General features: G+C 44.2%; 1 protein-coding gene across 1 annotated transcript in view; it reads right to left on the bottom strand.

Moving 5' to 3' along the window:
* The window catches only part of LOC115096995, a 103,706-nt gene extending 90,551 nt beyond the window's left edge, over positions 1–13,155 (bottom strand). Inside the window, exons 1-3 of the mRNA XM_029612366.1 lie at positions 13,081–13,155; positions 11,033–11,152; positions 5,281–5,371 (exon numbers count right to left, since the gene is read on the bottom strand). Of these exons, the coding sequence (XP_029468226.1) occupies positions 5,281–5,371; positions 11,033–11,132 (191 nt within the window). The 5' untranslated portion in view covers positions 11,133–11,152; positions 13,081–13,155. The remainder of the gene's footprint in view (positions 1–5,280; positions 5,372–11,032; positions 11,153–13,080) is intronic.
* Positions 13,156–14,220: the final 1,065 nt, after the last annotated feature.

Raw genomic sequence — 14,220 nt, 5'->3', positions numbered from 1 at the left:
GACCACTGGCACTTTTTAAAAACGTGTTTATTTTTAATCTTTTGTTCCTCCGATCTTATATTGCCACGATATTAAGTTGGAGGATGTACAGAAAAACGGTATTTTCTGCTTTTCTGTACAACTTTTTGGGGTGTTCAGAAATGTGCATATTGGACACACATTTTGTACTGCACGTGGAGTGAATAACTAATAGCCTCATTCACATGCATAAGGGGCTGTGGATGCACCTACCCAACCGTATCCAACTGCGTGTTAAACAGTGCGCTCGGCCCCTCTGCATGTAGAACTGGCCCCTAAACCCTAAACCATCACTAAAACCTCACCTTGAGTTATTTGCTGGTCCTCCTATAGTGATATAATAGTTGACTGCTGTGAAGGCTTCATAATGAGTCTGTCTGTCTGTCTCGTTCTCTCAATGCAATCTTTATCACAAACTGTGTTTCAGGCATATCACACAGCTTAACACCAGGAGAAAAAGGTGTAATTATTTCTAGTGTTAAAATCATTTTATAGCATGCGCTATGGTATCATACGGTGCAATATTGCTCTTCATTTTCATTAACCCTTCCCAATACCGCTCCTTTGAAAAATTCACACAGTGCAGTACCATGATTATCGCGTGCGTAATGACCTTAACACATGTGTTAACACCCATAACTCATTTTGATGAATGACTCTGCATATTGGCTTACAGAGTATGATAAACAGCAGAGGACAGAGTAGGAAGCAAGGATACATAGTTTACTATTTAGACAGAAAAAACTGAATGTGGTAAATAATGTATAAATAAGAAACATACATACTGCAAGAATACAGATTGTCAAAAATAGAGTACAAGTAGTGAGCCTAGCTGTATACAAATGAGAAAAAAAATACATACATATCCACAACAGCCACTTTCTAGTTTATAATACCTGAGGACCCTTTAATCTCCGCAACACACCACTTTCTGTGGACAAGGTTAAAATGACTTCATACACAGGGACAGGGCAACACCTTTTTGGTTAGAGGGAGACTGCCTCTTCGTTCCCTCCTGTCCCCTGCCATTATTTCTCTTTCTCCCCCCCCCCTACCCCTGCACCCCCTCTTTTCCCCTTACCTCCTCTCCCTTCTGCTCCCCCCACAGAGGAGCTATGATGAGTGAAAGAGGGCTGGCAGATGGGGGAGATAATGCTGGCTGGGAGAGGAGGAGAGGAACTTTGAGGGAAAGAGGGGCTGATAGTGATATTGAGGGAAGGACTCTACACAGGCTGTGAGGGTGAGAGGGGTTGGAAGAGTAGCTGAGAGAGGGGGCATGGGGGGGGGGGGGGTGCTGTGAGAAGAGGGATAGGAGCTGAGAGAAGGAGTTACTTACAGGCTGGAAGAGAAGGCTCGGGGCTGTGATAAGAAGGGCACCCGGGATGAAAGGTTAGTATTGCCAGCTGCCTAGTTTTGGAGTGGACAACCAAAGTTTTCAATGATGCTACTATGCAGCGTATGGCCAGATGTACTGATCAGACTCCGAAAGTCTAATTCTTGCAGCTGGCCCCTCTTGTCCCCCACTACCCTTCCTGGTTATGAGGAGTGCGGGAAGCAGGCACCTCTTATCCACCGAGCTGTGCGTCACCCCGCCCCGCCCCCTGCCTCCTTTTCTATGCACTGATTGGACACTGTGAGGAGAGGAGGCTGGGCATAGCACAACCCTAAGATAGGGCCGCCTATGGCTTGCAGGTCTCCTGCAGCATTAGCCCTCTGGGTGTCGCTCCTTTCTCACCCTGATCGGAGGAAAGACCTAAAAAAAAAAAAAAAGCTTTTGAGGTGAGGCACCTGAGACAGGCAGGCACAGGGGAGATAGCGGCAGAGGGGACACAGACACAAGAGGGGGAGAGGACAGAGAGAGGTGCTCACGAGGGCGTTGGAGGGTAGAGAAAGAGAGAGGGGGAACAGAAGAGAGAAAGGAATGATACATATATGGAGGGTATGGGAGGAAAGAGATACAGCGTGAGCATGGAGAGGAGGAGGAGGAGGGAGAAAGGGGAAAGATGCCAGCATGGGAGAGACTAGAGAAGGAGGATTAGGATGAGGTGATGGAAGAATAAGATAAGAGATACGGAGGTGAAAGGTAAAAAATGGGTGAGATACAACATATATATATATATATATATATATATATTTTAATTTTTTTTTTTAATTCTAGCTATAATGCCCAAAGCCTGACATTAGCGGTGGTTTACTCTTTTGGGTGAGGGAGTGTTGCACATTGACTTTTGCTTCTTTTCCCTGTACCCTTCTCCCCGGAATCTATATTCCAATGTTGGGCTGTCTGCGGAGGAGAACTTGGAAAGTAGGGGGCGAGAAGAGCTCTGAGAGGAATAGGGAAAGATACTGGATGTGTCTGTGTGCCTGAGAAAGGAGGTTGTGTGTGTGTACATTATTGGGCTTTAGTTGTAATCGAGAGCAAAACTACATGAGAGAAACTGTGGCTGATGTGTTTGTGAGGATGGTCAAAATAATTACATTTTATAAAATAAAGTATGTGGGGGCAGGAGTGCTTAGAGACAGGTCCAGTAGTGAGAAGGTCTACAGTCGGGACTTGAATTGAGAGGAGCCCTGTTCCCATTGCCCACCAAAATGAAAAGAAATATTCCCCTGTTATCTCCCATAGAAGACAGCAGTTATCTCTGGGTAGGAAGCACCACATGCAGCTGTGGCCCAGGAGCTGGGGAGATTCTGACTGTTGAGCGTCCCGGCGGCAGGGTGTCTTATGTGGATGCCATGGCATGGGACCGGCTCTGGCCTGGGATCAGGAGTAGTGCTGCAGGGGATGGGGAGGCAGAAACAGTTCCAGAAAAACTCAAAGAGGAGATGTGCCTGGGCTCAGGGAAGGGAGAGCCAGCAAATGATCAAAGCTTATAGAGGAGGGGAATCACAAATTGAGAGGTGAGCTGAGCCTACCAATGAAGGAAAGCCTGACTTGCTGATAGTAGGGGGGGGGGGGGGGGGGAATTGCTGAAAGGGTGGGTGAACCAAGCCTGTAAACGAGGGTTGAGGAGGAACCTCCTGGGGGTGGAGGGATGGGAAGAGAGAAGGACGAGTCAAGACGATCTAGGGAGTGGAGCAGGCAGAGGGGGTTAAGCTGTAGAGACTTCCCTGGGTCTTCAGTAGAAGGCTATAGCTTACAGTAGGGTTTAGGGAGCTGAAGAGGAAGTGTACCATTCTTAACCAGCATCTCCTCTGAGGATACTGGGAGTGGCATCTCCTGCCTGCAGAACTGCAGGAGGGAATAGACACTGGTGTGCCATTTTGACTTGGATTTTGGAGAAAGAGGAGTGTTTCATTATTTTTTTGGAGGGGATCTCTTTTTTCTCATTTCTGACCCCACAGAGAGATGTTTGTGAGAATGGGAAGAGACACATGGCAGATCTAGTACAAACCCTAGCTGGAGGTGATTCTCAGATTTTCAAAGTGAACAATTTTGGAGCTGTTTATGAGTCCCTGCTTCTGGCTGTGGGAGGGGCGGGGGAGAGAAGACCTGCTGCTCCCATCCTACTGAACAGGGCTGGACAGCAGCAGCATCCGTCCACCTCTCTTCTCACTTACCACAATCCAGCTGGATTGTGGTAAGTGAGAAGAGAGGTGTTCTTTTCGCTTTGACAGGAAGCTTTGCCCGGGAGAAGGGATAGAATATTTCTTCAGCTGAGCTGAGAGTTTCAATCTGAGAGATCATCAGAGAAAAGAGTGGCGAGTGTAAAAAAAAAAAAAAAATTCAGTTAGAGGCACTCAGCAGACCCTGGAGCAGAGAGGACGGCGTGCAGAAATGTCAATGACCTTAGCTATTTCTCCACCAGGGGAAGAAAGGTCCATTCTGACTAGGGGGACCCCTGTGCCCACCCAAACGCAATCATTCAATCTATTCCCGGGGCTAATAATAAACTGTAAGACCATGTGAGGACTGAGTGTAACCCCTGCACATTTCGGCCAAAATTTGAAATAGGAGCTACCTAAAAATCAAACTTATGACCATGCAGGACAGGGATAAGTAAAAAAGTGCAGCAAAGGTAAGGAGGGGGGGGGGGGGGGGGGGGGGAGGGGAATGATAAGATTGGGAGAAAAGGAAGAAGAGATTAGGAGAGAAAAAGGGAGGGTTGAGAGAGGGAGAGAGACAGTGGTGTGGATGGGGAATGGGGTAGGAGACTGGTGGGAATGAGCTGGGTTGGGAAGAAGTCTTTGAGTGCTTTCCTAGCTTTTGGTCTCCCCATGTCCGCTTTACCTGCTTCTCTGCACATCTGGATACAGGCTGCTCAGTTATCACCCACTGTGGGGTTTGTTTGCTTTTTTTTGCGGGTGTGCAGTGCCTGCGATCATTTTTAAAAGTTGGCTCCTATACTTCCCTCCCCGCCACCCCTCTCTCCTTCCCTCCTTCCGCACTGATCAGGGGCGGGGGGAGGAGCGCAGTGGTGCCTCAGGCCGCTCTCTCCCTCCTCTGCTGCCTGGCCTGGCCTGGCTGCTTTCAACTGCGCAACTGTACAGAGTCCCATCAGGTTCAAAGCAGCAACTGGACTCAGAGTTGCAGAGGTGGAAGGTGCTGCTGACGTACCACGGTTATCTCCTCCTACTGCTGAATGGGTTTAGCCTGTTTTGACTCGGTCCCGAGATCCCGCAGTGATTCGGTGGGAAGGGCCCAGGTTTTAGTCGGGCCCTGTGGCCCCCACCCCATTCAGATGCCCACAGATATATGGATGTGCTTGTGACTTACTGACATGACACTGCCATCCTCGGCACTTGGGCCGATGCTGTCAGGGGGACTGGTAGGTAATAGTTCCTGAAATGATACCTAGCTCACTTGGAGGAGTAGCCTTAATGGATAGAGCAATGGGCTAGGCATCAGGAAAGCTCAAAGTCAAATCCACCTGCCACCCCTTGTAACCCTGGACATATCACATTGCCTTAGGTGCCAAGTTTTAGATAGGGAAATAGCTTCAGTTCCCAAATGTAACTGCTTTGATGTAGCAAAAATAGAATATAAATAAAAATATCTACAGTATAGAGGTGAGACAGATGCATCCTATAAGCTTCAAAAACTTGCCATCTCCTTTGTGATGTATCATAAGTTTAAGACACCCCCTCTTTGTTCACTTCTTTTATCCATTTGGATTGTAAGCTTACTATTCCATTTATATATAAGTTGTGTTAAGCATTTTCTATCACTGTGTCTATATATCTATATTTATCCTATACAATGCTGTGTACAGTGCCAAAATAATTCAATAACAGTATTAGTAATACTCTCTAGTAACTCACCTTACTACATTTAGTCCTAGCAGTCCAGGTAATTGTAGATTCATTGGTTTCAATAGTGCCAGAAGTTCGTTTTCAAATATTGGTTTCAAACCTGAAAAAGACATTGTAAATCAATCCCACTGATTTTTGGGCATGTCAGGAAAAGTGTAGAGAGAGAGAGAAAGAGAAGCCATGATACCCTAACACTAGATCGGTATTTTTATCTCTATGGGAGGCCCACCTAGTAACTCGAGGTGAGGTTTAGGTATTAGTGTAGGGGTTAGGGGCCACTTTGACATTCAATGTGAGACGTACGAACAGAACAGTGCTCTCTTGTGAAGATTTGGTGACCCATCAAGCTAGGTTGAGAGAACATTACACAAATCTCATCTTTGAGTGAGTTTCCTCACTCAGAGGATCATCAAATCTTCATAAGAAAGCACTGTTCTGTTCGTACGTCTCACTTTAAATGTCAAAGTGGCCCCTAAACCCCTACACTGATACCGAAACCTCACCTCGAGTTACTAGATGGGCCTCCCATAGAGATATAAATACCTATCTAGTGGTAAACTATCATGGTTAGGCTCTCTCTCACTCTTACCCTCACTCTTTTTCTATCCCCTGATAGTAAACACGGTCCCCCCAGTGGTTGTATGTAGGAAATACATCAATTCTGGCACTTATCTCAAAGCGTGAAAAAGTTATCACAATTTGCAGTAACTTAGCACTTCACATAGGCATTAGCAAAAATTCAAATAAGTGCCCATTACCATAAAACACACCCCTTTTTCTATTGCATGCAGTATTTAGTGCATTTTGATAAATCCAGGCCAATGTTTGCTGCGCTGCAGGTGGTGTTTAAAACCTGCCATTTGCGTGTGTGTATGTGTGGGTACCGCGTTGGCACGTTCATGTGAAACACTGCACTGGCAACCTTGCATTTAATTAAGCAGAAACAACGGCTTCTGGCCATGCCGCATTGCATTTGTTGATCTTGTTAAGCGGGAAGGGAACGGCACGCAAGTGACAAAGGTGCTCAGGGTATCTTTTGAAGAGACACTACAACCCCCTGTGAACCACACACCAACAGCGGAGAAAGTGAGGGATGGGGTAAATTAAGGAAACGTTAATTTGATAGGCCAGTCCTTTTTACATAGTTTTGTGCCACAGTTTCCTCTGTTGCGTTGAGCTTACAGTTGAATCAGCACCAGAAGAGGCCACGAGCCTTCATTTGGTGTCATTGCTGCATGAGCCCCTCCCTTCCTCCTGCCCCCGGGGGCTTGGTACATTTGCCCCCACCGCATTCCTTGGCCCTGCCTGACTCATGGCCCCATGTAATATAATGTGCGTGGCCGGCGCCATTGTTAATTTTTACTGTCTAAAACGGCACCACCTTTGGTCTGCCTGCGCCGTTTCCAGTGGTGGCAGGGCAAGAGCCTCCAGAAGAAATTTTCAGTGAGAGAACCTGGGATTGGGGTGGGGAGCCCGGAAGTGGTGTTTGTTTTGGGGGGGGGGGGTTTGTTTGTTTTTTTGTTTTCATTTTAAAGAAATGAAAAAACAAACAAACAAAATTAAAAGAAACCAAACAAAAAAAAAAAAAGAAATGATTGTGAAATAAAACTAAATGTCTGTGCACCCCTCTAATATTCAAAACTGCTGACCAGGTAAGTTTATCTGGTTACTTTTAGCCAAATATTCATTTGCATTTAGCCAGCTAATTTTGTGACTGAATACCTGGCTAAATCTACCTGACCAGAATTTGATTTTTGCCTGCCGTTTTTGCAACCAGACTTCTGCAGGTAAATGTGGCTGGATAGCGCTGAATATCATGGTAACTGGCTAAATTTTAAAATCCCACCCCAGAAACACCTGCGGGCGGGGGGGGGGGGGGGGCTTTTTTTTGTCCAGCTAAATTTGTGTGGGATGTGGTTTTCCCTGCACCCGCCCCATCAAGAACCTCCCATCCCCAACCTCTAACCCCAAAGGTACCACCCTAAGCAGCAGGAGAAAGATAAGTTTTCCTGCTGGCTTCACTACTACCTGCCAGTACAGCTGAGAGCTGTAACCAGCATTTAAGTTGGAAGAATTTATACAGAAGAGGACCTCCAAATGCTCAAATACCATACAGAGTGTGAGAAAGCTCACTCAAGACAAAATATTTGGGACAAATTATTAGACTCACTTATTTAAATATTTATGACCATCATACTGCACAGGTCAGACACAAAAGATTTTGTGTTTCTGAAATCTTTTACACCTGATTGATAGGCAGGTTTCACTGCCTATATGTCCATTTTGTGAGCCCACCTCTCATTTCTTAAACATGTTTTCTTTGCATATAAAATAAATTATATAGTAAAACCACAAGCAGAACTTATCTTGCTGGCTGCCCGGTCCAGGAAAAGGAACGGCTTCTAGGAGTGCTGATGCACAGAATAACTAGTGTCTTCCTTTTATGAAATCCCCACTTCCATATGACACTGCAATGTTTCAGAGCAGGCGTCCTTCCTCAGGAGTATATACTAATCATGCATCTCCATTTAGGAATCCTAGGTTCTGCCAAATCTCTGTCACTTTCGGCTGGTTGACAAGAGAATGAAAGTGACAGAGATTTGACAGAACCTGCCAACAAGCTAAAGATAAGTTCAGCTATAATATAATTTATTTTATTTGCAAAGATAATATGTTTAAAAAAAATGAAAGGTGGGTTCACTGTAGGGATGTGCAGACCAAAAGTTTATGTTCTTAAGTCCATAAGTCGAAAGGGGGGGTCAATTTCGGTCAATATGGACATATGGAGAATTCCATAAGTTGAGTCTATGTCCATACGTGCACCGATTCCCTAAATAAAAATTTAAACCCCTCACCCTCCTTAATCCCCCCCCAAGACTTACCAAAACTCCCTGGTGGTCTAGGGGGAGTCAGGACGCCATTTCTGAACTCCTTTGCGAGGAGCACGTGACGTCCGCGTCACGTCGGAGTGACGCGGACGTCACGTGATTTTGGCCAGCTTGGGGGGGTCAGGAAGCCCCCCCAAGCTGGCCAAAAGTTCCTTTTGGGTCCAACGAGGGTCCCGGAGCGAACCCGCGGGGAATCACGTGACGTCGGCGTCACTCCGACGTGACGCCGACGTCACGTGCTCCTCGCAAAGGAGTTCAGAAATGGCGTCCTGACTCCCCCTAGACCACCAGGGAGTTTTGGTAAGTCTTGGGGGGGGATTAAGGAGGGTGAGGGGTTTAAATTTTTATTTAGGATCAACAATCGCGATTTCCAACGTATTCAACATAGCTATGTTGAATAAGTTGGAAATCCGATCGTTTTCGCCTCATCACTTTTTTAAGTTAAAAAAAAAAGTAAGTTGCGTTTTACCTATAAGTTCAAAACGAATGCACACCCCTAGTTCACTGTATGGACATATAGGCATTCTGCATTGACCAATGATTACAACTTAGCACATTAAAGGATTTCAGAAACACAAAATCTTTCGTGCCTGACCTGTGCAGTATGATGGTCATAAATATTTAAATAAGTGAGTCTAATAATTTGTCCCAAATATTTTGTCTTGAGTGAGCTTTCTCACGTTGTGTTTATCATTATTGATTCTTTCATTTTTGGGGGGTTCTTGGTACAAACACCATGCAGGGCATTTTTGCTGATAAACAGACACTGCTTTTTTCCTGTGCGGGCCCATAGGACGTTATATAACAAACTGCTGTGGTTCTGGCCGCAGTGAGCCGCTTTCAGCGATTCCCGCGGTACCTGCCCATCAATCAGGTGTAACCAGCGTTTAATATATATTTATTCACTTCACTGGGCTTGTTTTGGTCCCTTCAGTGACAGCTGACCAATCAAAGCCCAGAGCTGTACCGGCATTTAATACTGAAGCCAGCAGGAGAAGGACAAAATCTCTTCTCCCCCTGGTTTTGCCTAGCACTGTTGGGGTGTAGGGGGTGGGGAGGATAGGAGGATTGTGGGGAAGGGGAAAGTGCTCACAGCTGGGTTGTTTTTTTTAAAGCCAGTATTCAGTAGACTGGCCATGGGCAAAGTTACCCAAATAACTTTCTCCAGGTAACGTTAGCCAAGTCGCTTCAATGACTTACTGAATATGGACCTATCCATTTCCAGATGTGGAAGAGCAACTCAAGTGAGAGGAGCATGTTTCATTTTCAGCAAAATATTGTAGATGGTGGGGGGTGGTTAACATTTGTTGTTACATTTAATTATTGTGAATGTAAGATTATATATAATTAATATATAATTAATAATCTTAGGTTTTTATGATCCTTATCAAGTTTTGGCTTTATTTTTTAATGCTCTGGAGCCACAGAAGGGGTGCTTGAGTTGAGTCATTGCCTTCTTTAGTGTCCTCTTTTTCTAAGAGTTCATGTAATTAATAACTTTGATCATATTGATGCAGTAAATACATTTAATTGTGTGAGATTAAAATTGTCTATTTTTTCTGCCTGCCTAGTTGTTTTCCCTTTCTATTGAATCCTTTCTGTATTTTTGTTTTGTCTGTGTAGGAAGGTTTAACAGTTAGAGCTGTTCCTTTTTGACACGAGGACCGGAAAGCCCCAAAGCCAGGGCATGCTACGGATATAGAACGCTCAAACTCTCAGAGGGGCCGGTGCAATACAGTGCGCTCACACGAGCTCACTGTTTAACTCGCTATCGGACGTGGGTTAAATAGGCGCTAATCCACCCCCTAATTTCAAACAGATGTATCGATAAGAAACAATACTACAGATTCAACCCAACTTACTGTTTAACGTTGTAGGGCATGAATGTTTATTGTATTATTATTTTAATGTTAGCTTTTATTTTGTTTATGTTTTAAAGTTTATCCATTATGTATGTTCGGTTGTAAACCGTTTTGATTAATTCTTTTGAATTGTAAAGGCGGTACATAAACATGTTTAAATAAATAAATAAATAAATAATCACATGAAAATGCATGTGAATGAGGCTATTACTCATTCACTCCAAATGCAAAAAAATAAATGTGCGTTTCAGATGCACATTTATCGCTCAGATATTAACACCTGCCTGGAGCAGGCGTTAATAGCTGAGCGCATGTAAAAGAAGTACAGAAAAGCAGAAAAAAACTGCTTTTCTGTACTTCTTCAGTAAAAAAAAAATTAATTATTGGATAATTTCTCTGGAAAATAATGCTGCTATATTATTTTTCCTGAATTAATCATAATAAATGTGATTTCATTCCGTAATGATATTTAAAATTCAATAAAGAATAAATTATTTAAAAAACAAAAACAAAAAAAAAACCTCGGCAGACCACCGAGTTATGAAGGCCGACACCTAGTTTACTGGCGTCGGTCTTCATAACCGGCAGCCGCCGCGGAGTCACGTTAGCAAGGAGGCGTTAAGGTCGCACAAGTGACCTTAGCGCCTCCTTGCTAGCGCGACCTGATAATTTGCCTATTGCATGGTGCCCCCCCCCCCCCCCCCGCGGATGCCATGCTAGTGGTAAAGCAGGCACTGAAAAGGCAGCGCCTGCTTTCCGCGAATATTATTGCATCGGCCCCAGAGGGAGGGTGAAACAGTTGCGCCAAGGAGTGGTGCTGAGATTAATTCTTGTAGGAGAATTCCTTTCAGATCTTAGGACAGTCTGGGACATGGGAGTGGTTATAAATAAGGGAAAAGTGGGTTAAAAAAAGGGAAAAAAGACTTCCTGATTACAAAGTAGGAAAAATGCTTTACTGCATCTAGCATCAAATAATGATTGTCACAATGTGTGTATAGGCTTTGAACTTACGATCATTTAAAACACAGCAACACTCAGAACTCTGCACATCTTGACCTTTCGATGGGCCGAGGAAGCCACAGAAAATAACAAGGAACAAAATCTTGAACATCTTTGGTCCAGATACTCTGCCTGCAAAAATAAGGCCCCCTCCCGTCATCAATAAAAGTGTGCGAAATACAACGTTTTCATTTTGTGCACAGTTTTGTAAGCATTCTGCACAACTGGCATATCTGTGAAGTGTTATTCTAGTAGCCGTACCGGTCCTGGAGAAAACAAACTCCATATCCATGAACAATTTCTCATAGACTTCAATAGAAGAAGGTCCTCACACAATGCAGTTGGTAACCTGAGGAAGGGGGCTTAGCGGTTGCAAAGTTCTAAGGGAATCTTTCAAACTCTGCGCATTGGGAGAAAGTTCAGGGTTGTTTAACCTGTAGACTTTGTTTGTGCCCAAGTTCCAAAGAGAACGTGAGCACCTACGCTCACTTTGAAAGTTGATGCTGAGGGGGTCGGGCCTTCATTTGCAGCTGCTTTTTGTGTGAGTATTTTTGTCATAGGAAATAACATGCAGAGAGTTGAAAAATGGAATCTACGCATGTTATATTCCTTTTTTCCCCCACTCCTCCAGCTTAAATACTGCCTGGGAGCATCTCCTCTCAAACAGGCTGATACAGTACAGTGCGTTCTGACGGAGCGCACTGTTAACCCGCCATTGGACGCGCGTTTTCCCTTACCCCTTATACAGTAAGGGGCCGAAAACGCGCGTCCAACCCGCTGAACCTAATAGCGCCCTCAAATACATGTTGATGGCCCTATTAGACATTCCTGCGCGATTCAGAAAACAAAATGTGCAGCCAAGCCGCACATTTTGCTTTCAGAAATTAGCGCCTACCCAAAGGTAGGCGCTAATTTCTTCAGGCACCGGGAAAGTGCACAGAAAAGCAGTAAAAACTGCTTTTCTGTGCACCCTCCGACTTAATATCAAGTAGTTTGAAAGAAGCTGATTTTCATAAACTGATGTTTTTTGTTTCTAAGTAATGGATGGATTTTCAAAACTTTCTAACTTCAGGAGTTAGCCCTCTGAACCTCTGCTTTAAATATTTACCCTCAGCAACAACATTTTAGAAACCTAGTTTCACATGGTCCCTAAATTTGGATGACTGGGGGGGAGGGGGGGAGGGGGGGAGGAGGGGGTTAGATCAGGGAGGGAATTTAGGTGGCTAATGGTCATTTTCAGCACTAACCACCTTAGGTGGCCCAAACAAGCCGTACCAAAGACAAGCCAACGAGATTGAAGCAGATTTTTAGCTCCAGGGCTCATTCTCCTTTCCTTCTCGTCAGACAAAGACAAACACCCCCTCCACCCAGCCTTGTAATCTACTTCCTCCCTGTCGCCCAATCTTGTTAAAAAAGTCTCCCAAAATGTCCCCTCTCACTGCTCAGAACCCCGCTGAAACACTCATTCCAAGCCAGCAGCGTTGCTGTGAGATTAGGCATTTGCCAAAGCAGTGCTGATTGCCAGGCTGATGGGAGCTTTGGGTGTTTTTTTGGTGGATGATGGCTTGGAGTGTGGATGGGACTGTTAGCTGCCAGGAGGGAAGGGGGATTGCAGGGCAATTGATTTAAAGAAGATTGGGCAGGTAGGAGGGGATTGCCATCTTGGAGAAGGGAATTTATTTAAGAGAGAGATGATTTATCTGGCTAGCGTGGAATTTCAGTGCTAATTTACTAAGCTTTTTCCCCATAGACAGAGAATGCTATAAAAGCCTGAATAAATCGGGCCATAAGTTGGCTAAGTTTTAGCTGGTTAAATTTAGGAAGATTTTCAACTGAAAATCTAGCCGGCTAGGTTTGGTTGAAAATCATCTTGCTTAAAATTTTACTGCTTTTTTGAAAATTGACCCCATTTCTATGGCTTACATGAATTACAGATCCTTAAAAGAGAAATGATGAGGTTTTATGAATAGCAAAGAAATAAAAGCTATTATAACTCCCCCACCTATTAAAAATTATATTACCTTGCAGTAGAACTTGAACTATCAGAAAGTCATACTCACCTTGATCAGCCTGAAGTGAGTGTTTTCTCTCTCACCTCTGAATCTGATACGTTGAATACATTCTTTATATACCCAAAAACTGATGCAGGAAGGAGGGGAATATGATGGTGTTTCATCATTCTGTTTGCCTGGGCTGCCAAAAGTTTGTGTTCTTTAAGTAATTACTTTATAAATAGAATTGACATAAGCTTGAGGGATGGGCATCAGGTCAATATCCCTTTTGCAATCGGCACATGATGTTGCATCAGTCTATTCTAATCAATAGATGGTGCTATAATAATACTTTCTCTGGATTACCTAGCCATCAGGATTGGGGCCTGAAATTTAGGTCTCTTGCCCCCTCTATAATTTATTTTTATATTTCTCGAGAAGCCTAAGGCGTCAGAATTCCGGGGTGACAAAGTTCCAGTGGTCACAAAATGTTATGGTGGATTTGGGCTGCAATATTCTCTAGTCCATTCTACTAGATAATTATGTGTTCCATTGAAGGAAGCAGAATTCCACAAGCCCAGTGATTCTCTGGATGGTTTTGGTCAGTATTGGTCAGCCCACTACCTCTGCAGTTTTCAGACAGAGGCTGCCACACACTGGATGAGATGCCATGACACTACTATGGGCTCCTACCATGTCTGATCGTCCCAGGAAGTAGGGGGGGGGGGGGAGGGGTACTCACTGTGCCTATGAGTTGCAAAAACATCAGTCATTCACTGTCTAGGACCAAATGACCTGAGACTGAAAGGTTCCCGGCATATGATTCAAAATCTATGAGGATGATGCCTCCGTCTTGGACAACCCAAGGAACCTTTCCTCTTTTAATTAAGTACCAGCCTCAAACAGACAAGGGGATCTGTCTTACAAATCTACTACTCTTCCTAATTTCCACAGTTTCTCATTTATTGTTTATATTCTATTAATACAAAGTTATACATGGTATTGTATTCGTTCAGTTACTAAGTTATATTGTAAAGCGCAATGCTGAATTACTGTTTGAATGTAAACCGAGGTGATGTTACTTACGTACTCCGGTATAAAAAAAATCTATAAATAAATAAATAAATCAGTCAGCAGAGAGAGGAAGGTGCAAGACAATGCATACTCAGATTAGTTCTGATGGGATCCCACATCTCCAGCAACTCTGGA

Source organism: Rhinatrema bivittatum, chromosome 8, assembly GCF_901001135.1.
Source record: "Rhinatrema bivittatum chromosome 8, aRhiBiv1.1, whole genome shotgun sequence".
NCBI classification, from domain to species: Eukaryota; Metazoa; Chordata; class Amphibia; order Gymnophiona; family Rhinatrematidae; genus Rhinatrema; species Rhinatrema bivittatum.
Note: the sequence above shows the minus strand (reverse complement) of the source record. Positions and strands in the feature narration are given on the sequence as shown.